The sequence below is a fragment of the Vicugna pacos genome, chromosome 9 (assembly GCF_048564905.1).
Source record: "Vicugna pacos chromosome 9, VicPac4, whole genome shotgun sequence".
In the NCBI taxonomy this organism is placed as follows: domain Eukaryota; kingdom Metazoa; phylum Chordata; class Mammalia; order Artiodactyla; family Camelidae; genus Vicugna; species Vicugna pacos.
Window position 1 is genome coordinate 8,034,888 of NC_132995.1, and position 26,853 is coordinate 8,061,740.

General features: G+C 43.9%; 1 protein-coding gene across 1 annotated transcript in view; it reads right to left on the reverse strand.

The window, feature by feature from the left end:
• Positions 1-26,853, reverse strand: part of ARHGAP35 (Rho GTPase activating protein 35) — a 109,060-nt gene that overhangs the window by 12,333 nt on the left and 69,874 nt on the right. The window contains exons 4-5 of the mRNA XM_072966792.1: positions 2,364-2,441; positions 429-560 (exon numbers count right to left, since the gene is read on the reverse strand). Of these exons, the coding sequence (XP_072822893.1) occupies positions 429-560; positions 2,364-2,441 (210 nt within the window). The remainder of the gene's footprint in view (positions 1-428; positions 561-2,363; positions 2,442-26,853) is intronic.

Sequence of the window (26,853 nt, forward strand, 5' to 3'; positions counted from 1 at the left end):
CCTTGCCTAACCCTATTTAATAAATAGAAGGGATGGTAACGGGAACCTAAGGGTCAGGAAAGGTTATGTCGGCCATGTTTACACTGAACAAACAAAGAAGCAGGGATTTGCCCCAAGTCTGACACCAAAACCAGGCTTTTAACTCATGGCGTTTTGGGGCAACCTGCAGCTTTCTTGACAGAACCCTCAGAGAAGCACCTCTGGTCTACAAAGGCAGAAGCCTAATTTGTAAGTCCCCTTAGTGTCATCTTGTTAGTTCCCTTTCCTTATGTCCTTCAAACCTCAGTCCTGAGAGCCAGAGTGTCAGCTCTCTGACAGCAGGACCCATGCTTATGTTGCTCCCCACCCCCACCCCCAAATCTGCCCAACACAGTCAGCCTGGGGTGGGGTCAGGGGCCCACAAGCCAGGCTGGGTTGCCACTACTCACTGTGTGCCTCCACCAGATCAGTCTGCATGTTGTAGGGGACCAGGGGGTCTGGCAGTTCTGAGAAAAAGCTCTTCATGGCTCCAGCCACGGTATTCACTGTAAAGTCCTTCTCTGCCAAATCCAGGTTGTGGTCTGAAAGGAAGTTGGGAGAGTGAGGCCAGGTCAATCTAAGCTGGGCAGAAGCAAGGAAAATCTAGCGCTTGGGATAAGCAGGGAAACTTTGAGGACCCAGGGATACTGCCCAGGGCAGGCCTGGTGCCTCGACAGGGACTCAGGATTATCACAGATTGGACAGAAGGTAGCATCCCCGGGCACTGCTAAAAAGAAGTTCTGAGATTCGCAGACTGAAGCTGACACCCAACCTTCCAAGGCCAGCTTTTGAGTGGAAGAGCTGCACCCCCATCCTGTGCCATGCAGCCCCCTTGTCAGGCCTGGATTTGCTGCTACCTTTTCCTTTCACCCTCCTGCTCAGGGAAAACAGAAGAGGCTTTCCCAAAAGGCCAGCTTACTTTTCCTGATGGATTACAAAAATGTTACCAACAATCTTTATTTATTTTAAAATTTATTTTTAATTCTTTTTCTTTTTTTGGAGGGGGTAATTAGGTTTACTTACTTACTTATTTTTAGAGGCGGTACTGGGGATTGAACCCAGGACCTCGTGCATGCTAAGCATGTGCTCTAGTGCTTGAGCTATACCCTCCCCTCTTACCAACAAGCTTGACTGCCATCTCCATCCTTGTTCCTTATGGTGGTAGGGTAAGGAGACCCATTTTTTCCCCTGTTGGCCCCTTCCACTTATGACACCACTGACCTCTGTCTCTAATTTTTCTCTACATACTTTATGGCATTTCTGATTTGTAAGAAATCATCTACTGATAGACATCAGCTGTTTCCATCTAGGGGTATAAACTGGCACAGATTCTGGCAGACATACAAGTATATACCCAAGTATGGCAAGACCCTCATTTTGACCTCATGCTTCCTATCCCACAAGACTAACACATCTTTCCTTTCTCTCATGGGTAACCTCCTCCTGATGCCAGCCAGCAGAGACTGACCGTGGCTACACGAAGTGCTATGGTTCCCCGGGTGCTTGGGCGGGGTGTCTGCTCCCAGTGCGGCTCCTTTGTCCTGCAGGCCCGCGTGCGCTGCTGGGCTTGGTCTCCTGAGGCCAAGCCACATGCTGAGTTGGACCCTACTCTGATCCTCAGCTCACCTTTCTCTGGCCAGTGGCAGCTGTGGAATTTTATTGCCTCGGCTCATTTGCTCTGGCATGGTGGGTGTGACTTCTCATCCCACAGTGTGCTCAGGTCTCAAGGTTAGAGTTTGGCCACCTGGCTCGAGACCTCTCAGACCTGACCCAGCTTAGGAGGCAGAAATCCCTGCCAGGAGCCAGTCTAACTTATTAGAGTTCAGCTTTGGGAGTCTGGGGCCCAAAGCTCAGCTAATCACAAAATGCTCCCTTGCTTTGTTTCTCTTGTGCAGGCACTTTGTGAGGAGGGCAGTTATGGTTGAGGGTACTCCTGGGGCCCTGTCAAAACAAGACTGTCACCTCAACCCAACTTTTACATCACATGCCTGCAATTACCCCTGCGAGGCCCAGTGCAAGGGAAGCAAGGCCCTTTCTTGGGGAATGAGGCATGGGCCAGGGTGAGCTGGAAAGGTGTCTGTGGATGGTGATGTGGGGGTGCAGCCCAGGTTTGGCAGGGAGGATGCTTCTGTGCAATGACATGGTCTGCTCCCCCTCTGCTGGGGCAGTGTGACCATGGAGGCAAGGCTGGGCCAAATATGTTCTCTTTCTCTGTCACCAAGCCAGCACCTCTTGGCTTTGGGGCTGAGGCAGGAGCACTCCTGAGGGGCACCACTGGCAGTTTGGGTGTCGTGTCTGCTTTGACTGGCTCCAGCCTCCGATGTCCGACTGGGCTGTGGTCTTACCTTGATCAAACTGTCTCTGCAGACTCTCCATCTCTGACTTGTTCCCACTGACCCGGTAGATGCCTTCAGTGCTTAGTCCTGAGGAGAAACCAGCAGGTGTTTGAGGAGCAGGAAGTGGAGAGCAGAGAATGAGGAGGGCTGGACTCAGGAAAGAGGGAGAGTCCGTGAGGCCCACACTGTGAGAGGTGTGCGCTCAGCACTCTTGACTTGCCCAAATGCTTCAACTCACTAGCATCCTTTTTTTTTTTCACTTAAAAACTTAAAAATACTTGTTTTTTGTAAAAATTAAAATAATGTAGAAGTACCTCAGCCAAAGATAACTTCTGTCCACATTTTAATGTACACTCTTGAATTTTAATTTTTTTAACAAAAAGTTTTAACTATCCTTTCTCACTTACAAAGCACGTTAGGAACTTACTCTAATCATTAAATGTTTTTTTACGACATGATTTTAAAGACATCAAAGCATATAACAACTTAAGAAAATCTATTCTTAATAGTTTAGACTTTCCCAAGTTTTCGAGGCAGGTCAGAAATAACCCACAATTATGTTTTTTGACAGCTAGTAAGGCTAACGCACTCTTGCTTGCCAGTGTGTATTTTTTACACTGTGAGCTTCCAATTCATGCCCTTGTTCATTTTCCTACCAGGAGTGGTTCTTCCCATTTTGAACTTGAAAGAAGTCTTTGAAAATTAAGGAACTGACTATGTTAATGTTATATACTTTTACATTTTTTTCTTTTGTTATCTGTCTTCTAATTTTACGTACTGATGTTATCTGAAATACATAATTCAAAATTTTTAGGTTTTCAGGATCAGTTTATGATGTCCTCATTTGTTTTTATGCTTAGAGCAGATTTTCCTGTTCCTGGATCAGATATTCTCTATTTCCTCCTTCTTCTACTTTTATAATTTTTTAAAAACACATTTAACTCTGCAATCCTTCTGGAACTTACTTGGTATACAGTGTTAGGCAAGAGAAAAAACCCAATATTAAAATTCAGTTGAATAACAATATAGAAAAATATAAAATATCAAGTAAGAGACTGACTCCCTCCACTCCCCACCCCTCGGCACAGGAAGCTCTGTTCAGCTTGGAGTGGACTCCACGCACTGTCTCTCGACTCCATTCTGCCTCTCTCTGGGAAGGAAGTCCACTCTTGCACCTGAGACTATGGGTCTAAAGAACAATGAAGTCACTGTGAAAACCAAGACAGGATCTCATGGCCAAACCAACCATGGGTCCCTTCTGAAGACTGTGGTTTCGAGCAACTCTGGCTAGCTGAGGGGGCACTGCGGAAGCACCCTGGAGCCCCCACTGAATACCAGAAGGCAGTGTGGACAGTAGAGAGAGGACCAGGCCCTGAAGTCAATTAGGAGGCTCCTGAGAGCCAAGTGTCTCAACGTCAGTTATCACTATAATTGCTGCCTCTGGAGAGGCGCCCATCAGGCGAGATAAAAGCTGTCAGTCTATTTCTGGGGCCCCAGATTGGTGGCAGGTTAACTTTAAAGAACATCAAAGCAAAAGTCATCAATTCCTTGGCTTAAAAGCTGTTAATTGCACACAGGCCTCTCACCCCAGAGAAAAGGAGGTTAATGGACCAACCCCAAGGATACCGTACTGTGCAATGCCCAGCCATGAAGGAGCTACCATCACTGTACTCGGTATGAGAAGTGCAGACACTATCCAAACCTGACGCCCCAGATGCACCCCCTTTGGAGTTAACATTTTCTGCGTGGTCATCATGTTGTGCCCTGAGCTATATGCTTTCCCACATCTGTCCACCACTCACTATTTATTAGACGAATGATGATGCCATAAAACCGTCAATCCCTTACAGTAGGAGCTACTGGACAGAGACAGAACACAGATGAGAAAAGTGAGACTCAGAAAGGTGAAGTCCTCGCCCTAAGTTGCACAGCTGTTAAGCGTCCAGGGCCTTTGCCACTCTTCTGCCTCCACACTGTTTCAGAAGATGTTGGACATATATCCACCGCCAGGCTGGGATCCAAACCACCTCCACCTCGTGAAGAAATACTACACTTGAGTGAAGCCCACGGGCCCTCAGTATTCCGGGTGGCTTCTGAGATGGTGCATTCCCCCTACTTCTGTCAGCCTCCAAAAGTCAGAGGTCAGGATGAACCCCGTTCACCATCCCTAGTTAGTAATTTTACAATGGTCTCTTTCTTCTCAGTGACTATTCTAAATTCCACTCAGACATATTTGAAGTCTCTACCTAATCCACATCTCAGGCAACACATGTCACATGCGTAGACATGAAATTACCTACATTCTGGCAAGCCCAGGGTAGGTGTCAACAGATTCAAACATTTTCACCCCCTAAGTTGAAAAAAATCACTACCCTCCTCTTTACCTGCATACCAGCCCTCTCTAATGCAAAGAAAACAATGGCACAAATGGCTGGAGCTTTAAAAGTCCCCAATGAAGTAGCAATGTCCACAATTCCTGAGCCCCAGTATGGAGATGCACTCTCTCAACCGCACAAGATCCTGATCCAGCCTCAGGCCACTCATCATCTGGCAACCCTGACCTTCAGCATGGACGAGGAGGCCTCTGCACTGCCTCCTAATGACTACCTGCCCTGGCATCACAGAGCAGGAAAACTGCGAATTAGCTATTTGGAATCTATCAGAGGTGTGGGCCTGATAAAACCTTACTAGATGGATGATCACAAAAATGGAAGCATTTGAAATCACAAGGCCAGCTCCACAGCATCAATTAATCACCAACTCAGTACTTCCTGTAATCTGGACATGTGTTTCTTTTACGAAATCCCATTTTAAAACAGCAATCCTGCCACTGCCCTACCCAACACCATGCATAATTTAGGAAAGGTATCATTTGCTTGGCCAGTACAGTTTTTCACAACTATTAATTAGACATCAATTAAATAAAAACAAAAACCTTAGAGTAGACTGCAAACGCCCGTGCAGGCTGCTAGTGAAACAGACGGCTAGCCACACAGGTGAGAATTAGGATGCCTGACAGAACCAGGGCAGCCTGCCAAGCAGTCTAAGACCAGAGCAGGAAAAGGGGCGGGTGGGGGCCTGGAGCAGGCTCCCGGGCAGAGATGATGAATTCCAAGGGGTGTGCATCCTGGGGCCCACACAGAAACACGCCGGGGGTGACTCTGTCTCCCACCTGCCAGCAGAGAGCAGTACCGTCTAGCCACAAGGTCTACTCCATGCCCACAGGTCCACCTGAGAGAGCTTCAACCTTAAACTCTGAGGCATCTCTACACAGTAAGTCTCCAAAGACCCACTCATAGCAGAGGCTCAGCGATAGGCCTTTTTTCTTTCTTTTTTTTTTTTGGTTTTACACAGCCCTACTGGTTTTTGGGAATCTTTTAATCTTTGGAAATAGAACAAGAGAAAGTTCAGAATAGCCAAGGTCACTATCTTCAAAACTCTCAACAATTTCTATGTAAAATAGTCTTGTTTCAGTGGTTCTAGAGAACAGTTTATGACCAAGAATGGAAATGACAGGAAGGCAAATACTCTTTAAAAAATTTATTGCATTTTTTGGGAGGGGAGTAATCTGGCTTTTTATTTACTGTTATTATTATTATTTTTTAAATGGAGATCCTGGGGATTGGTCCCAGGACCTCATACATGCTAAGCACACACTATACCACTGAGCTATACCCTCTCCACCCAAGGAAGGCAAAGATTCTCTCAATATATAAAATAGCAATAGCTGCAGCTGTCATTCAGTGGAATGGGCCAGAGCTTTTGGACTCTCCTCACTGGATAGCCATCTGTCTGGGCTGCTGTTTAAGAGATTAATACCTGGTCTACAAAGACAGTTAACAGTATCTTGTAAGAAACCATTTACTGAACGCTTACTATGTGTGAGATAAATAATGCTAAGTGTGTTCCATCCATTTTTAAATCACTTCTCACAACAGCCCCTTCAGAGAGGTGATGACTCATCTCACTTCACAGGTGGGAACGCAGAGGCTAGGAGGCAAAGTAACATGCACCAGGTCGGAGAGCCAGTGAGTTGTGATTTGAGTCCCATCTGATTCCAGAGCTTGTGTTCCTTTACTACTATGTTTTAAATCACTAGTTTTCAAACTTGAGCATGCATCAGAATCACCCCGGAGGGCTGGTTATAGTAGGGTTTCTGCTCCCGTCGGTTTGGAGTGGGGCCCGAGAACCTGCATTTCCCACATTCCCAGGTGACGCTATGCTGGCTGGTCAGGAAACCACACTTGGACAACTGTCACCACTCTAGAAGATGGTCCAGACCTCTAAGGTCTCTCTGACTCTTAAAATCTATGATTCAATAAAACGGAGCAGGGAGGAATACACAAGGGAAAATAAACAGCAGATACTGTAGGAACAAAGCATTTCTATAAAATATTAAAACTGGTGCTTTTTATACGTAAGCAAGTCTTTTACACATTATTTTAAACCATAGCCATGTATGATTTTCAAAAGAACATTAAAAAAGGTAAAGAGAAAAGCAGAGTCCTTATTTTTTCTCTCAATAAATATTTGCTGAGCACCAACATGGCAGATAAGATCCTTTACAGAGCTTTCGGCCATGGACTTCCTCAAAACTATTTTGGTGACATAGGAAGGCTAGATGGTCCACCACTGTCAGCCATGAGGCGTTTCCCATGGGCTAAGAGCTGGCAGATTTTAGCCCTGACTTCCCAGTCACATTGGCGGCCACTGACCCCAGCTCCAGAGAGATGCCTGTGGTACTCGGCACACAGGGGCACGAGGAAAATGGACAGGTAACCTGCAGGAGCCTGGAAACCAAGGGCAGAATCACCTTCTGCTCTGGTATGTGTCTCATTTTTCTGAAATGTCCGAACAACTTTTTAATCCCTGGATCCAAGCACCACTTCTGAGCATCAGCGTTCTTGGCCAGAAGTCTATCCGCAGTCTGCCTGGGTCAGACTGTGCGCTCACTCACACCAGGACTCAGTTCCTTCTAAGTTTCCTTTCTAGCAACAAATCAATACTTCCTCCAAGACAAACTCTGGCTTGTTTATTTTTCACTATCTATATTTAGATATCAAATTCAGCACTTTAGTTCTTAAAAAAAAATTTACTTAGCGCTGCCTGTGCTCTAAAATGCCCCACACCAGACAGGTCTTGACTACTAAACTACTTCTGTCAACTTTTAAGGAGGATGAAGCTGCATCTAATAGATGATTCTCCTTTTCCTTCATATGTCCAAGAGGTCTCAGGCAGACTAAGTTTCAAGGCCAGAAGGGCGCTGAGAACACAGGGACAAAAGGAAACTCCCTTGAGCATACAATCCAAATTGTCTTGAAGAGGACTGACCTCTCAGGAAGAGTAAAAAGCCCTCCTTTCAGGTCAGAGGCCAACAGTACCTCTACAGTCTATCTCCTTTTGAGGATCACACTGCAGCACCCCCACCTCAATGGAAGATGAAAGGGTACAGCTGGGTATCTAGGTCAAAATCAGAAGCTACTTGGGTGGGGAGGGATAAAACGGGAGTTTGAGGTTTGCAGATGTAAATACTATATATAAAAGAAAGAAACAATGAGGTCCTACTGTATAGCATGGGGGAACTAAATTCAGTATCTTATAATAGCCTATTATCGGAAAGGAATAGAAAAAGGAACACACACATGACTGAATCACTATGCTGTACACCAGGAACTAACACAACATTGTAAATCACTGAAAAAAATCAGAGCAGTTACTTACTAGCTGTAAGATACTGGGCAATTGCTCCTGCCTTTCCTTCTCTGAACAACACAGAACAGTTCCCATTGGGCATCCTAGTGGGGTGCATTTAATGAGGTCTTAGCACAGGGCTAAGGGAGTAGCTATTAGCCTAATGATCTAAGTGGAAAGCAAGCTGGCAAGTGGAGAAGCACCCGAGTCTTGCTGTCCGGGAGATATGGGTTCGAATCCTACCTTAACTTCTGCTCATCTGACTTTGCAATGGATTACACACCATCTTAGACTGCTGCGAGGAATAAATGAGATAACCTATGGAGAGTCCACAGCATAATGCCTGCCACTTTTTTCTTTTCTCTACACTTTAACAAGCTTTGAGAGCAGCACCTGCCGTTAGGCATGGCCAGCTCTGAGGGCTCAGCCAAAACAAGCCATTTTGCAGAAAAGTATCAAAAGCATGCATGGGCTTTGACACTAAAATGATCTCAGTTTTGATCCTGGCTCTCTGTCTTATAGCTGCTGGGTGACCGAGGATGAATCACTTTACCTCTCAGAGCCTTGGGTTCCTCCTCAAAAACTGGGTTGTTTATTAATGACTCTATCAAGATGTTGTGAATACTGAGATCACACATATGAAAGCAAGTAATACAAACAGCCTGCACACTGAAATGATAATAGTAAAACAATAATAACAGTTAACTTTTGCTGAGGGTGTACTATGTGCCAGGCACTTTTCTAAGCTCATCATTAGAATTAACATAGTGAACCTACCCGGTAATTCCTTGAGGTAAACATTATGATTTTCATTCCCATTTTATAGAAAGCAAACAGAGGCTCAGAGAGGCTAAGCCCAGGGCCACAGAGCTGGGTAAGTGGTGGGGGTAGGATCTGAACTGGCCCACTCGAGTCTGTCTTGAATGACTGTGCATTTAAATGTTATGCTACAACCTCCAATGTTAACTCTTGCTTCCCTTATCCCTTAAATATTATGTGGAGGCTACATCCTATACATGCCAGATTCTCAACGGGTTAGAAGGGTTTTCCATTCCTTCCTTGTTCAGTCATACGCATTCCTCTCTTCATTTGCACCCCACTCAATGTTTTCATCTGTCAAATGGAGGATAAGCAGGGAGAGCCAGAAAAAAAATGCTGCCTCCTCTCCCAGTGGATAGCAGCCAGTGGACAGTGTCCCTGCTATATTCCTACAATGAAGTTCTACTATTGATGACATTAAAGAATCCCCACTAGATCTCCCTGTTGCCTTCCTGTTTTGGATGTGCTTGGAATGATTTTTTGGCTCTTCTATTACTTGAACACTAGGGTCACTTTGGCCCCTCCAGTGCCCCTTTGTTAGCTGTCTTCTCTTGGTAATTCCCTCGTCAATCAAGATCTGTTTCTGGCAGTGCCAAACCTTTCTCCCCACGACAGAATGCCACTAGCACTCTATTATGACTGCTTGACCGGGTGTTAGCCTCACAACTAGGCATTGTGGCTTTATAAATTTCCAGCACCACTGTATGTACACACAGCCAAGTCATAAATCTCAAGGCTGAGGAGGAAGGGAGAGAAGAGATCTGGAGGGAAAGAAATGAAAATATCACACTAAGTCTGGAGCATCATATGGCTCTAGCATCTGGCCGATCCTTTATAGGCTATCCATGTATTTACTGTCATTAACTGTGAAAGAGGGCTTCTGGACCCTGCTCTGAGCCAAACGAGGGGCTGTGTTGTTTTCCTGACTTTCAAGAAAATGCATACCCCAAGAGATGCGTTTGAGAAACCACACTGACAAAGTGAACCTTAGGCCGGCCTAGAGTTGGTGCTGCTCATTCTGGGCAGCGTGGGATGGAGGGGAGAGAAGAGTGTTACCTATGACTGAGGTGAACAGACTGCACTCTGCAAAGCAGCAGTGAATGTTTAAAGCCAGGAGCAGCTGGGAGAGCCTCCTGCCAAAAATGTGAGCATCCTTCCGGCTCCGAGTGTGACTTCAGCAGCACACTCAAGCCTAGTGGCACAGGGGTGATGGCAGTGTGACTCCGAGGCGAGCTAGTGCCACCACTGTGGGGGTATGGGGTGGGGGTGGGTATCTCACTGACTAAACAAAGGGCTACCAACAAAGAAACAACCAAACTGACACACAGGTACAATACATCACCACCACCTCTGTGCATACAGGGCCAATTTCCCTTCCACAGCAGGCCCCCAAGCAGAAGAGCCCCTTGAGGTCACAAGCAGATTCATGAGGGCAGAGGTTAACTTCTTTCAGGATCCTGATTCCCAATGAACCATGAAAGATTCAAAGATGTCACCAACCATTGGCCAGTGTCCTTTCTTTCCTGGCCCCTCCTTACTAAGAAAAGACACTTCATAGGTTAGCAGTCTATAATACTCCAGCAGAACAGCCGATCATGGTCCTCACTAGCCTACCATCCTTGCACTCCGCATCTAGGATAAAATACACACTTATCCACCCACGGCCTGGGCAGCCTGCATCACCGCCTGACCCTGTGCCCTCTCTCTCCCCACTTCACTCTGATCACGCTAGCCTTTCAGGGCCTCAAAGCACTGACCCCTTCCTGCCTCAGAGCCTTCCTACAGGCTGTTCCTTCTAGTTTGACCTCCACCTTTTGGCTGGCTAAACATTGCTTCCTCAGAAGTCTCCATGGACCCCTAGATCTAAATTAAGTCTGTTAATGATAATAAAAACTGCTTACAGTTATGCAATGTCCTGTGGGCCAGGGATACTGATAAGAACTTCACACGCATTCTCAGCACCCTCACAACAGCCCCATGAGCTATATACAACCGTTATTACTGTTCCCCTCGACTCCAGAGCCTGTGTTTAATCCCTGCACTCCTCTACCTCCATACTTTTCCTATACAGCACTGGGCAAAATTTGGGAAAGTCACTGTTCAGCTGTGTGATTATTTGCTGAATGTTGGTCCTCCTAGCAGAGAACAGGCATGTTTTCTGATTATGCGTCGATGTACTTGGACTTGGCATAGTAACGCATACCTGAAGAAGGCATTCGGTAACTACTCGTAGAAAGGAGGGGTAAATGCCTGAAAACAAAGGTGCACTTTCTCTGGCTGAAGAGGAAGGAAGTGGACTGAAGAAATTTGTTCTCAACCAGCCTCGTGCCTCAAGGCACACTGGCCTCAGGCCTGGCCAGCACAGAGATGCTTCATGAACAAGCACACCCAGCTCCCACCACCTTCCTTCACAGGCTGGTTTCCCTGCATCTGCTACTCCCTAGAGAAGTCCTAGGGACTTGGTGAATTCATTATCTCACCAGGGTAAGTCACCTGCTGCTGTACGTGTGGTCTCCCATCTGGGGTGTTCACCTTTACAGGGCAGGGCAATGGTTTGGCTTTGGCTGGGATCCCCTGTAAGAGGGTTGTACCCACTCCTAGAAGCTGGACAGAAACATAGTCACACACACAAGAGGGAGACGGAGAGAGAGAGCGCTCGAGGGCCCTCTGTCTAGAGTGGGTGCTGCCCCCCAGGGCCACTCTTACAGGAGAGCCTGTGGCACTGCCCTATGGGGCAAACAGCCTCCTCTCTTCTCAGCTGGCTCAGAGAGGAGGGGTGTCTCCCGTGGCTGCCTGTGGTGGAGAAAGAAAGTGCAACTCAAACAGCCACACAAGATAGGCCTGTCGAAACTGTCTTGGGGATTTGGGCTTCCACCCAGATGGTTTCTGTCTTGGATGGAAGGGCAGGATTACTCTTGAAACAGGCTTTACTTCTCTTTGGCTGCAGGGCTCTCCAGGCAGTTTGCCAGGGCACGCTGTTCTGATCAGGGCACTGGGTCCCGAGGAAATCTGCTAGCAATGCCGAGTCACAAGCTACATGAACTCTGCTTATCTCGAAGAGGCAAAAGTGGAACTGACTGCCTGCTTTTATGGCAAGGAGGTATTTTTGGAATGCAAGTGACTGGTGTTTAACAAGCAAGCAGAAAACAGGAAGGTGGTGAGAAATGGGCATATGGGAGATAGTCAAAAAAAGTGGAGAATGCTTTGTTTTAAAACTATGTGGATAATGAGAAAGCAATTTGCTAAGAAACCTAGAATTATAAGGGGAGGGAGAGATTAAGTAGCATAGAACCCCTATAAAAATCACAGCAATGAAACTACATACCCCATATTTTAGCGCTTTATCATCAATTCGAAGCAGTATAAATATGGCAATTATTCACATAAAGCCTGTTGGTGTATTCAGGCTGTAACTGCACCTATTAAACTGTTATAGTGATAGATGGGAGTATCTGTACTGACATTAGCTGCCTTCTCTGAAAGACAGAATTATAGAGATCTAGGCTGACTGCAGGGAAATAAGTGACTAGATTTAACAGCTCCAGTCCCAGCTCTAAATCTTTTCCACAGTAGCTCTAGAAAGAGGGTATGATAAATGTGGATGGAAGTATGGAGGCTTTTTAAGGGTGGCTGTTTCCAAAGTGTGAAGGAACTTGGTAAAATCCTGAATCTGTTCAGTCTGATGCTATGAAGCTCACGGCTTCACCAGCCTGAAGCACACATGAAAGGCCTGGAATGTGTGTCCTTTCCATCCTGACGGCTGTGAGTGGCCTCTGCCCAAAGAACTCCAGGATCTGTTTCCTCTCTTATAAATGGGGATTAGTGCTAATTTGAGATGAATACTGTCCTCTAAATCACGGGAGATTAGCTAACGAAGTGTGTCAGGTGCTCCAGGGAGAAAAAGCCCCCGCACGAGCACAGTTCTCCCCACCCTGACGAGAGGCTCACTGGCCCAGCGCTGGCTCTTCCTGATGCTCCTTCCCAGCCTCAGAGGACAGTGGCCTCTTTGGCCCTAGGTGCCCACAGAGGAGCAGAGGAAGTCCTCTGGCAAGGTTTTAAACGTAGGAACCCTGTGGGGAGGGAAGGGGTAGTGTGATATAATAGGAAATATCTATTTAGTCTTTGTCCCCAGCTCCTGGCACAGAGCTCTTGAAACTCTTGTAATTTCCTGAGTGATAGGAACAACTTCTGTTATTCATAACAAACCCCTTCCAAAGACACCTGAGTTTATGATAATGAGAGCCCATAGATAGCTTCAAGGTGGGGGCTAGTCACCAGAAAGACCAAGCTTTGATTAAAGGGTTATTTGACCTTTCAGTCCCACCCTCACTCCTTCAGGTAGGGGAGAGGGACTGGAGACTGAGCTCGATGACCAACAGTTAATGATTTAATCAGTCATGTCCACGTAATAGAACCTCTAAAAAACCCCAAACAACAGGGCTTGAGAACTTCCAGGTTGGTGAACACACTGAGGTGCTGGGAGGGTGACGTGCCCAGAGAGGACACAGAGAGGAAGCTCTGGGTCCCTTACTCCATACTTTGTCCTATGCATCTCTTCCATTTGGTTGTTCTGGAGTTGTATCCTTCATAATAAACTGTAATAGTAAGCACAATTGAACCTTGAACAATGCAGGAGTTAGGGGCATTGAACCTCCACAGAGCTGAAAATCTTAGAGCTGGCCCTCTGTATCTGTGGTTCCTCCATACCTGTGTTTGTGCATCTGCAGATTTAACCAACTGTGGTGTAGTACTACAGTATTTACTACAGAAAAAATCTACGCAGATGTGGACCCACGCAGTTCAAACCTGTGTTGTTTGAGGGTCAAATGCATAACATTTTCCTGAGTTCTGAGTCATTCCAGCAAATTACTGAACCTGGGGGGAGGTTGTGGGAGCCCCCGATTTCGTGGCCAGGTCAAAGTGTGGGTAACTTGGGGACTTGCAACTGGCATGTGAAGTGAGGGCAGTCCTGTGGGATTGAGCCCCTAAATCTGTAGAGTCTGATGATAACTCCGGGTAGCTAGCAGGAGTTGCAGGACACCTGGCTGGCGTCAGAGAGCTGGACAAGTGGTGTTGGAAAAGACCCCACAGATTTGGCTTCAGGAGGGGAAAAAACCCTTCTCATGCAGTTAGAGAGAAATAAGGATACTGGTATAAGGGAGCAGAGTCCTACATTAGCTGCCTGATCCCACTGCTCCATTAGTTGCCAGAACCCAACTGATCTGTCTTCTTTGGGCTTCAAATCACCCCAGTGAGGGAAGGCACCATGGCCGAAAGGGTAACGGCTCTGGGTTGGAATCCCAGCTCCTATCTTCATCTTTCTGAATCCCATTCTCCTTATCAGAAAACTGGAAGTTGTATCTTTACATAGGATTGCTATGAGAATGAGATGAGACTCGTGGAAACACTTAGCATTGGGCAATCTGAGCTCCAAGCTGGTACTTGGTACAAATTATCTCCCTTACTACACTCAACTACCTTGCAAAGAAGCTACTTTCATCTTCATTTTACAGTTAAGGAAACAGACTCAAGGAAGTTAAGGAACGTGTACTATACGGAGGGTCACACCTGTCAGGCTGCCCAAAGATGCTGCTTTGGCACCTCTCTGTGAAAGGCTCTGCGCTGCATGCTAGGGCTAAATAAAGAGCATTTCCCAATTAGATTAAGCAATTTGGGAGTTCACCAACAGCTGGAGGAAATCAGCTCAAGTAAGAGTCTGGCCTTTTGTCCCGCTGTCTCCCATCAGGGCAACATTGTAATTTGCTCTCAGCAAAGCTGAAAATATATGCATACTTCTTATTCCAAACACTTAGTAGCCATTTTCCATTTACTAGTTTGGTGGAGTTTTTCGGAGGGCAGTTCCAGGTAAGACTGGATTGGTGTTTTCTGAGGAATTGTGTACCACCCATCAAAGTGCTCCCTGACACTGGCATCTGTTTCTTGAGGTCACTGTGAAAACTCAAGGGAGACAGACATGTGCCAGGCCATCTCTCTGCGGGAAGGGATAAGACTGAGGGAGTTATTAAACTCCAGCACCCAAGAGGGTAGTCTGTTTTCAATCTGTAATATGGAGGCAAGATACTGGAAATGAAGCCAGGAGCTAACATTACTGCATTAAAACATTAAAACAGTTTTATTAGCTGCAATTACTGCTGTTTGTCATGAGTATACGAGATCAGTGACTCTCATTTTGGAAAGGATCCAGTGGGAGGGGAGGGGCACACAGTAAAGCTGGAGGTGAACTATAACCAACCTGGGCCACCAATTTGCATGGAATCACTGGGAAGCTATGAGACCTCCTGTCTTAGAGAGCTGTGAAGAGAAAACTATTTGATCTAGGCTCAATCATATCAATCCTACTCATCCTTTAAGTCCCAACAGATCTACCTCCCAGCCCTCTCTGACCTCTCTTTTGTAAGCTCTAAGTGGTTTAAGGTCAAATCCTTTTACCTTTATTGAACCATCAAGTCCTTAAGGACAAGGGTGTGCCACCAGCCCCGCCTGCTCTGGATCATACAGAGGTGTTCCACAGACACCTGGCTGCACGGTAGTCTTTAACCTTCTGGGAGGAGGAGGCTCCCCTCACTTTGATGACCTAGCAAAGGCTGTAGATTCTGGTCCATCCACCGTGCACATGCATGCACACATATACACACACACATGTACAATCTCTGCCCTGATTTTCAGGAGTTCGCAGACCTTCAGGAGACTATCCACAGTCCCTAGGTTGTGCACTCCTAAGTAAACATAAACCTGCACAGTCCTTCAAGTCACAGATTCCAGGGCCTGAGAATCTGCTTCTCCCCAGGTGACCAGCTCTAACTGCACTAGGTCCCTTGAACAACAAATACTTGAGCAAACTTCAAAGATGGCTCTTGTGGCAGCAGCACCCTCCAGCATTCAAAGGTGAAACAAAACTTTATGCAGTATAAGAGCCTAGGCAAGGAAAAAGAAAAGCAGAAAAAGGCAAAAGTATAGAGAGACTCTAGCCAATAAGAGATCTCTTAAATGATCAATCCTTAAGAATTCATCTTGTTTTTAGTGACTCTTTCCTCATCTGACCTAATCTAATTTAGTACACAGGAAGAAAAAATCCACTTATTCCTTCAATAAACACCCGAGTGCGTCCTACATGTCAGGTGCCGTACCAGGTGATGGCAAAGAAGAGACAGTCCCTGCTCTGAGTTCCTTACAGTCTAGCAGTGTTGCAGGGAACAGAGAAGCAAAGTGACAAAGACAATGCAGAGCGGTGACACTACAACAGGGCTGCACATCAGTAGCAAAGAGCCTACTGGTTTTGCCAGTAGTGACACCTTCCCTTGCCTTGGACAAGTGGGAGGGCGGGTACTTAGGAAAGGATTCCTGAAAACAGAGAGGACAGAGAACCGAAGATGCAAATAAACTCCGAAGCCAAATCCAACCTAAGAATACTTGCAAGCAGAGACATCTAACCATGGCATGAGCAGATTTTTTTCACAGGGCGAGGGTGAGGAGAGAAAACTGATTGCTTATTTGAGGCTGATAACACCCCACAGACAACAATTCACTCTGCAGTTATTCAGGACAGGACAGCCAAGCTCTCTCACCTTGAAGGAAGGGAGTTCACTAACGGTCTGCCCATTGCTGCCCGGATTATCCCAGATGTAACCAGATGTAACTGTTCAGTGAGAGTCATGGAGACTCCAATGTTGTCTCTGCCCAGCCCCCGCTTGCTCCTGCCAGCTGAACACTACCTCGAACAGTCCCAGAGTGCACCAAGGAGAAGAGAAGTTGCCAGGCAATGAGGAATGTTTGTCAGAGCAGGTCTCTTCTCTAAGGACCTCTGAATTAACACAGGTTTCTTCTGTGGACTGAAAAATTTAAAGTACTCCTCCACCACCCCTGGAGTAAAACACCTATACACCCAGTCTCCATTTTTAAAATTATTATTATCACTATTGTTATTATTACAAGTTTTATTGAAATATAATTCACATACCACACAATTCACCCGCTGAAAGTATACAATTCAATGGTTTCTTTTGTAAATTTTAGAGTTGTGCACCCATTATCCACAATCAGTTCCTCCCACCAGGAATCCCCTGGCAACCACTAATCTACTTTCTGTCTTTATAAATTTGCCTATTCTGGACATTTCAGATAAATGGAATCTGTCTTTTGTGACTGGCTTCTTTCATTTAGCATGATGTTTTCAAGGGTCATCTATGTTGTGGTATGTGTAGATTTCTTTTTTATGGTTGGATAATATTCCACTGTAGACCACATTTTGTTTCTCCATTTATCTGTTGGACATTTGAGTTGTTACCACTCTTCGCTTATAATGAATAATGCTGCCTCTCCACATTATTTTTAACCCTAAATTCTAAAGTGATTTATAGACATTTCTCCCTAAACTCAGGAAAGATGCCTTTGAATCTTCACGGCCAGCCTCACTCTCGGGACACCAAGTCTCCCATTAGCCCTGGCTGCCTGATTCACTTGCTTTCCTTCCCCCTGCTCTGCTGACTTGCAGCTCCTTTCCTTCTGAGCTCCTCTATTTAAATGTCCTACCTAAGAAAGTTTCACACACATGCCCTGGACTGTTAGCAACACACCCTCTCCGCCCCTCACACTAAGAACACAAGGAAGTTTGTTCCCGCGCACATGTTGCAACCTTGCTTAAGACCTTAGTATTATATGGATCTTTTTACTTCTCTCTTTCTTTGGATACAATTCCACAATTCTACTGAATGGCACTTTTGAAGGAAGAGGTCTTCTGAATATCTACACCATTCACTCATTCATAATCATTTATTAGAGCCCTGTGTCCTTGGTTTGGAGGATACAATGATGAAGACCCAGTCCATTCCCTCAAGGAACTTAGGATCCATTGAGGAAGGAAGACAATCAGAGTCCAGTGTGTAAGTGCTCACACAGGACTGCACAGAGCACCACAGAACACAGGGTGGTGGGCCCTGGCTCAGAGGGTAGGCCAGAGAAGGATGCCGGGAGGGGACTCTTGAAATGGAACAGCAAGTAAAGGCACTGCGGGTGAGAAATATCACAAAAGCATCAGAAGCTGCATGCAGTTCTAATCTGTGAGGCTGAAGTTTATCACTGTGGATGAAAAAAATGGCAAAAGGTAAGGCTAGAATGATGGACAGGGGCTGATCCTTCTGGCAACAGCATTAAACTTTATCCTGGAGGTAATGGAGAGCCACTGAAGAATTCTCAAACAGGGGAAGGTGATGTTATCTAATTTATTTTAAGGAGATATTTGCAGTTGTGTGGATAAAGGATTGAACAGATGTAAGACCAGAAGCAGAAAGCCCAAACTACTGAGAAGCTATGATCACAATCACGAAGAGTTAGACTAACTGCGGTGGCAGGGCCAGATTCAAGACCCACTTAAGTGGTAAAGACAACAGGACTGACTGACTATGCTGACTGCTGTGGGAACATAGCAAGGGAGCCGCCTCCAGGAGCTTCAGCAAATTCTCTCAGATAAAACTCTCAAACCCTACTTTTCCCACTGACGACTGTAAGGGGAATCAAGCTTGTTGACCAGCTTTCTCAGGAGCACCAAAAGCCTTTTTCCAAATAAAATCTTAAACAGAAACTTAAGGGTGAGCGACCCAGAGTCCTGGTGGCCTGCCTTCCCCATTTCCACACACAGAAGCGCTTCCTTAGAATCCTAGGGATCCAAGACACAGAGTCTGAAAAGCCCTGGTCAAGTCTAAAAGCCAGAGCCTGACACCTGGAGGATTCCAGGGCAACACAGCTACAAGGTCAAACGCACCTCTCTCCTCTACACTTGAATCTCAGTCAGTCCACTTTCCCTATTTAGAAGATTCTTCCTCATCCTCTCTGCTATAGAATCCAACTTATCTTTCAGCCAAGCCCCCAGCCCAGACATGCACCAAGCCAGTTCAAGGGATTTCCTTCCTTCTCTGACTTTCACCTAATGCTTCAGCCTCACAGACATGAGGCAAACTCACTGCTGTGAACTAGTACTATTAATTTTTTCTCTTCTGTGCAGCTCTCTTTCTGATAGGACCTGGCCTTAGGCTCGGGATGTTCTCAGCATTGAAAATGCCTTGTACTCGACAGGCCCAGCCAGAGTTACAGACTGACAAATTAATTACACTCAACCTGACTCATCAACCTGAGAAAGTAAAGAAAACAACTGCAATGACTGAGAAAAATGAAGAGAAAAAATAGCGAGAGATATTATGATCTTGGATTGAAAGACCATACACTACACAAAGATGTTTAACTGCATTTTAAACATAAATCAAACAAAAATCTCAATGGAATGGTTAAAATGCACTAAAGGAAATAACTTTAAAAAATCACAAGACATTTTGCAAAAAAGGAAAAAAATAGCAAAACCATCTTTAAAAGAGCCAGCAGAAAATACCACACAGAGGCAGGTGCGATGGGGGCCCTGCACACCATGGTGGCTGCTGGGTGTATATGAGGCTGGGCAGTGGGACTGCAGAGAAATGGAAGGTCTCCCACCAAGTATTTCCTTTACTAGCTTGGCCTTGACTGTAATCTTCACTAGACGGAGAGCCCTGCGAGGACCACATGAACTGTCTTACTCATCTTTGAACCTCTAGCACCTAAGGGGAACTGGCACATAATAGGTCCTTATTATTCTTTTAGGATGGCAAAAAACTAAACATTTGTGAGGCTATAGAATATTGTGGGAAAGAGAGCAAATAGGGGGATAGGAAGTAGAGTTGAAAATGATTAATTCTATCAGTTATTAGAACACTATAAAATAAGAATTTAGGAAACGTGATTTTGATATAAAAACAAGAAAGTCAAATCTGTAAAACAAGTATCTTAGAAAAGACCCCATTTTTAAGATTTAATAGTTGATAAAGTAATTGCCATAAAATACAGAGGAAGGATACAAAAGATATCTGAATAAAAATATGAAAAGGAAATCAATCATTTTAGGTCCATGCTTCATATGAGGACAGGCTACCAAAGACTTCCTTGTCATTTCTGCAAGGTTTTGAGACGTTTAGTCCCACCCTGGGTCCATGTTGGCTTGTGCCTGTTCTTTCTTTTCAAAGAATTCACATATTGATCTTAAAACCCAGGTAAAAATCTTCTTCCACTAAGCTCCAACAAGCCACATCAACTCTTCTGCTGAACTGAAACTGTCCTCTCAAACTAATACGGCCTCAAATTCAGAGGGTTGGCTGAATCAGTCAGAACGTGAAAATAATTTTGTCACACGGTTTCTCAGTGGTGGTTGACCTATGGCTGTGTGTAAAGGAATATGAAAGATGCCACCTGCTGAAGTTTGCAAAATAAATTAGAAATTCAATTTTCTCTTTATAATAATCTCATCTCTGAGGATATGATATGATGTATGTTGGCATTTGGAACAGAGCATCACAGCAATAAATCATTGCTGAAAGTATACTACCTGGGTGACACTATACTAAATCCCATGCATAGTGGGAATACAAAAATCACCAACACTGTCATGTCCTTTCAGGAGGTGACAACTTAGGGAGATGAGGTAAAGATGTGAAACATATAATCAAATTCAAGACAATAAAAGATAAGCCAAAAGGTAGAACATGGCAAATGCTAAGTAGTGTACACATACAATACTGGCACTGAAGTCCAGAAGAGGGAAGGCGAGGCCAGCACAAATAAGGATGGTCAGTCAGTGAGAAGGCATGATTCAAGCTGGATCTCTGATAACAAATGGATTTGCTGAGGCCAGAGTGGAGAAGGGGACACAGAGGATGAAGGGAAACAAAAGGGAAAAGAGGGGTGAGGTGGCCTAGGGGCTTGGAGTGAATTTTCTGAATGCCCGCTTACAGAAGGCCCCATTTGGTTCAAAACAAGAACTTACCAATTTGGTGTGTCTTCAATATCATACCTGGAATATTTTCCTCCAGCACTGTAGTTACCAATGCCCCTTTACAACAGATGAATAACTATCTTTAACATTTCCTCCATGTGTCGGGAATGTTTAATATTTAAGAGATGGCCAGTCTGGACTTTACAGACTTACCTAAAGTTTGCACAAATCTCTTAGTATTGTGAGGACATGGAATAGACCATGCTAGTAAGGCTATCTTATATTAAGAAGGCTGGCTCTTGTAATTTAGTCATGATTTCTAACTCATGATCAACACGGCATCCCACACAGTTGTGCTACTAGCACGAGCGAAGTTGATAGGTGTGTGCTTGCCAGCAAGTGCTCTGAACACATCCTAATCTTCAAATTTTTGACCACAAGGAAGATTTCTGACCACAGGAAATGCTCAAATGTCCAACTATGCTTTGTCTCACAGAAAGTCTGCAGACAGAATCTCCACAGCAAAATAAAGGAATCCTGGATGCTGAAAAATCACCCACCTTGGAGTCACACATCATGCAAACAGTTCCCTGGAATCTACCACTCCCCCACCCTCCTAAAGCAGGCCAGGAAGGATAATGCAGAAATGTTTTTTTTTACTTTGAACAAACAATTTTACTGAAAAAGATACAATTATCTGAAGTAGGGACTGGCCTGAAAACAATTAGAAATAAGCAGTGAAAAAGTACAGATTAGGATGCAATGAGAAGAAGGCTTAAGTCAAAGAAATCACAAGTGAGAGGCTGGCTGGAATGAACTGGACTTTTCCTCAGCTGTATACTTGAGCTTGTCAATCGACTGGGCGTGTGAGGCCTGTGCTAGGATTTCCCCAAACAAAGCAGCGTAAGCTATAAAACCAGAAACTCCATTTTGACACGTCAGCAGGCTCTCAGACACACCATTATTCTTCAAGGGCCTCAAGGTAAGAGACACTGTCACAATATTCACAGCCTTTACGAGTGCCAACAGCATCACCAGTCCAATCCTGGCAAGACTGGCTGGGGCTCTGGCTTCCAGCATAAGGCTCTCAGGAGACCTCAGCTGCATGTGTCAGGAGAGGGAGGAACCCCTTCAACTCTTGGGGTCTTATGTACAAAACCAAAGAGTTAGACTAGCTGTTTAAAAAAAAAAACTTTCAGTGAAGTATAATACATATTTATAAGTTTATGGAGAAGTACACAGTGATGAATTTTCACACACAGAACACATTCATGTAAACAGCACCCAGGTCAATATACAGCACATTCCCAGCATTCCAGAAGCCCCCTTCTAGTCTCTACTCCTCACCAAGGATAACTACTGTCCTGATTTATAACAGCACAGGTAAATCTTTCCTGTTTCTCTTTATTATATAAATAGAATCAAACAGCATGTATCCTTTTGTTTCTGGCTTCTTTTTTGTTCCACATGTTCGTGAGATTCACCCATGTTATAGAGAGTTGAACTAGATGATTTTTAAAAAATATTTAATTTTTTTTGAGGCAGGAGATAATTAGGTTTATTTATTTTTTTACTTAATGGAGGTATTGGGGACTGAAGCCATGACTTCATGCATTCTAAGCATGTGCTCTACCACTGAGCTATACCCTCCTCCCTTGAACTAGATGATTTTTTTTTTTGAACTAGACGATTTTTAAGGCATCTTGTAATTCTAACATATTACCATTTAAAAAACATTGTGCTTACCCTTACACACGGAACAGCATTTTGGCAATACCCATCAAAATATAGAAAGCACTTTTCAGGCCAATCTGCGGGATTTATCCTACGATACATTTGTACACCTGTATGTGTCACAGGACTACAGGTAGATTTCCACTGCAGTACTGTTTATAACAAAAGAATGGAAACAATGTCCCTCAACAGCAAATAAATCCTGATCTATCCAGACCAAGAAATACTATGCAGTGAAGGGGAGGAGGAGGATGCTGAAGCAGAAGAGGAGAAAGGAGCGGTAGTAGTAATGAGCGGTTTATACCTACCAGTATGGGAAAATATGCACAATATTTTTTTAGGTGGAAAAAAAGCAAGCCATAGAACAGTATGTTTAGTGTTGCTCCAACTGTTTACAAACACATTGTGCACATGATACTAGTGTAGATGCACAGAAAATAAATCTCTGCAAGGGAACCACTCAAACTCCTAACAGTAGATAACTGCGAGGAATGACGAAGCAACTATACTTTTCTACTTCAAACAATTCTATACAGTTTCATCTTTTAAAAGTAATATATATTTATTGTTAAACTTCTTTTCATACAATATAGTAGTTACACAGAGAGTAAATAGAAAAGCCCTATGTTTCACCACATCGAGTCAGAAGCATACATACACAGGTTTTCGCCACCTTGTAACTGGATCACACTACAAACATTATTTTGCAACTTGCTTTTCCCACCTGACAATAAATCACGGACATATAGTCCCATATTGGCTAGATAAACCTAGTATTTTTAACACTTGCCTAGCACTCCACCATGTGTATGCACTATTCTATTAATAGACATCCTTGTACATACCTTTGTGGACATATGCAAACATTTCCATAGGACAAATTCCCAGAAGGGCCAAAGGCTGAGACTGAGAACATACAAGTTTAAAAATTTTAAGATATTGCCAAATTACCTTTTCAAATGGCTATATCTATTTATATTCCCACCAACAGCACACGTTTGCACCAATTTTTAAACTCTGCCTTTGATTATTTTTAACAAGGAGCATCTGTTTTACAACAAGAACAACAAATGGTTTAAAAAAGAGTAGAAATCTTTAGGTTTAGGACCCAGCAAAAAAAAAAAAAAAAAAAAGTCTTGAGTTTGACCTATTTTAAAAGCTGGACTCCTAACTGCCAGATTTACTTAGAAAGCCAAGAAACCACCTTTCTACTGTGCATATATCCCCACACACAAAGAATGCTGGCTCTGGACATTCTGATCGGAAACTATCAAGCCACCACAACTGCTGGCTGCCAAGGTCCACACTATAATCAAACATGAGAAGTCTGGTTTGTACTGCCATGAATCATGTTTCTCTGCCATATCAGGACTTCCATTTAAAAATTATTCGGGCTTTGGTTCCCTGCTTCTATGAAAGGCCAAATATTGTAAGGGCTAGTATTTCAAAGCACAGACAACAAGGGCTGTTCTGCTAGTTATAGGAAGGTAGGCAGATTTTTAAGTCAGGAAGGCCGTTGTAGACTAGCTAGTCCAATACGCCTTACATTTAAAAGTTGGGGACACTCAGGCCCTAAGACATAAATAAAGAAGATTAAGAGCCTGAGCTCTAGAATTAGACAGATCAACATTTGAGCTGATCTACATCTGCTACTTATTAGTTAAGCCACTTTTGGGCAAATGACTTAATTTTTCTCAATAGCAGCTCATCATTAAAACAGGAAAACAATAGTCTCTTGTCTCATAAGGCTGTATGGGGATTAAGTAAGATCATGCAGAAAAGAGAAAGGAGATCAGCTCCCAACCTCCTCCCTTTGCACAATCATCCAGGAAGTTCTATGCAGAGCTAGGCAAAGACGCTCTGATCCACTAGCATGCTAAAAGAAAAACGTACAAATACAAACACTTGTTCCAGAAAATGGAACACTTGCCAACTCTGCTCAAACAAATGACAGGTAGCCATGGTCGTCATTAGTGCTTCTCCCAATGTCCCAATCTCTCTTCCTGAGAACCAGAAAGAATAAATTCTTTTTGCCCCACTGTCGCTAGGTAAAGCCAAGTGACCAGCTCTGACCAATGCCTTATGAGTAGAAGTGAGGTGAGGCTAAGCATTTAATTGCTGAGTGAGATTCCCCCAGGGGTCTCTTTCCCTTCGCACCCACTGTCATTCAAGAGGGTGGCTGCTCCATCAGTTGGATCCCTGAGTGAGTACGATGCAGAGTACAGCTCCCAGAACAGACATCATGGGTGAGGGGAAGGGGAAAAAAAAGCTTTGCTCTTTTAAGCTACTGAAATTTTAACCTAATCTGATTGAGATACTATGGCCAGCTGGAAAATAAAAAATTTAGCTAAAGAAATGACAGTAATAAGGCTGGAGTGAAAAAGAAAATCTATTCCCTAAAAAGGAACTTTCCTTATGTAGACTAAAAAATAAAAATCGATGCAATTCTCCATACTACAAGGTCTAAGGAAACCACAGGGATCTGATACCTAAAAGCTCACAAAGAGCTTCCTGTTTTGGTGATTAGACTGGTCTGCATTTACTCCTGCAGCACACACTGCTGGATCATAAAAGAGACATATCTTTCTCAAGTTTCTCAGCATAGTGATATATATACACACAAGAAGATGGGTAACCGAGGAAAGAGATCTAACTGAAATGCTAATAAAATCAGAGGGAGACAGAAATAGCCAGGCTAATGGAGAGAATGCTGGAAAGGGTCTAAATACATCCCTCTCACTAAACCCTCAAGCCCTCCCTCAGCAAGATCAGGTTACCGTCAAATGACACAAAAGCAGCAATTTCCCAATCATCAGTAGTGAGGACGTTCTCATCAGGAGGCAAAAAATGAGTATAAAAATGAATTTTTCAGAATGATAAATTTATTAAAGTTAGGAGATTATACTTCATTTTAAAATGGCAGAAGAAAGATTTTACCCCTTCTCCTCTAGAGAACCACACAAAAGAAACCAGGAGAATGAGAAACAGAAACATCACGTCTTTGACAAAACTAGAGACATCTGTGACCCCAAACCCCAATATATGAGTAAGAACCACCAAATGCTGTAAAGGTCAATTAAGGGTGTGGGAAAGCGATCAGAGAGAATGCCTGTTATTACCGATGTCAGACAAAGCATGCAAGTCTCCTTCTAAAAAGTAAACGCTTCATTTTACGCAGGCAACACCGGCAATCCATTGTTTCAAACACTGGAAACTGGCTCAGGGACTGGTGACTGAGGCTCCCTCAGACTCAGCCTGATATGAAGACTCACACACACAAGTCAAACCTACAGGGAGCGGTCTATCAAGGAGGCAGGGTGACAGAGAGAGACGCCTGGGGCATTACAACTGCCAAGTCCAGATGTCTGAGGGCAAGAAAGGCTACTAGAATATCCACATATAGAATATTTAAGAAAAACTCCTGCTAGGTTAGTCCCTCCCCAGAAGAATTTTCCACAAATTGCTAGACTGGAAGGAATCACCTCGTTCAAAGGTGAATGATAATTTTATAAAAGGATCTAGCATATATTGAACTGTACATTTAAAAAACGGTTAAGATGATAAACTTTGTTATGTACATTTTAAAAATCACAATAAAAAAGGAACCAGCACAAGATCTCCAATAAGACTACCAGCAAAAAAACAATAAATAAAATAAAAAATATTTTAAGTACAAGAAAAACAAACTGCAAAGAACATTCATTAAAAATGCTGCCATTAGTAAATAAAAATATATTCCCATGAATTAAAAAAGAAATGAATAATGCAATCTCCTCTCTGAAACAGTGTATAAAGCAGAAATACACTTAGAAAAGATGTAAGACAACAAAAGTAGATAAGACATCTAGCGGCAGAGCACAGGGAAGTAGAAGAGAAAATAAATCTTTTTCCATTACAGAAATAAAAAACACATGGGAAAGAAAAGACATTGCTGAAAACCCTGTAAGGGACACCAAGAACAGAAGTTAGGATGACTCAAATCTACAGATTAAAAGGGCTCACTATGTTCCAGGAAAAACTTAATGCAATTAACAAGGTATGTCCTGGAAAACTTATTAAAAGAGAGAGAGAAGAATCTTTGTGGCATCAGGTAAAACACAGGCTGGCCTCAGATTTCTCCAATGCAAGGCCCACACTGGAAGACAGCAGAACTGTGCCTGTAAAGTCCACAAGGAAAGAAAGGCTAACCCAATTTTATATCTAGCAAAATGGTCATTTGAATATAAAGACAAAAACATTTTTGAGCATTCAAGAGGAAAAAAATACCTACAGAAAAACCTCATTTATGAACACCGATGCAAAAACTATTAGCAAACAGCATTCAGCAGTACATTTAAAAATAATAAGGTATAACCAAGCTTTCTGTTTTTACTCACAACACTTCTGACACCAAATGTGTGTGGGTTTTTTCTCACACCAACCAATTCTCCAGCTCTCTGGACG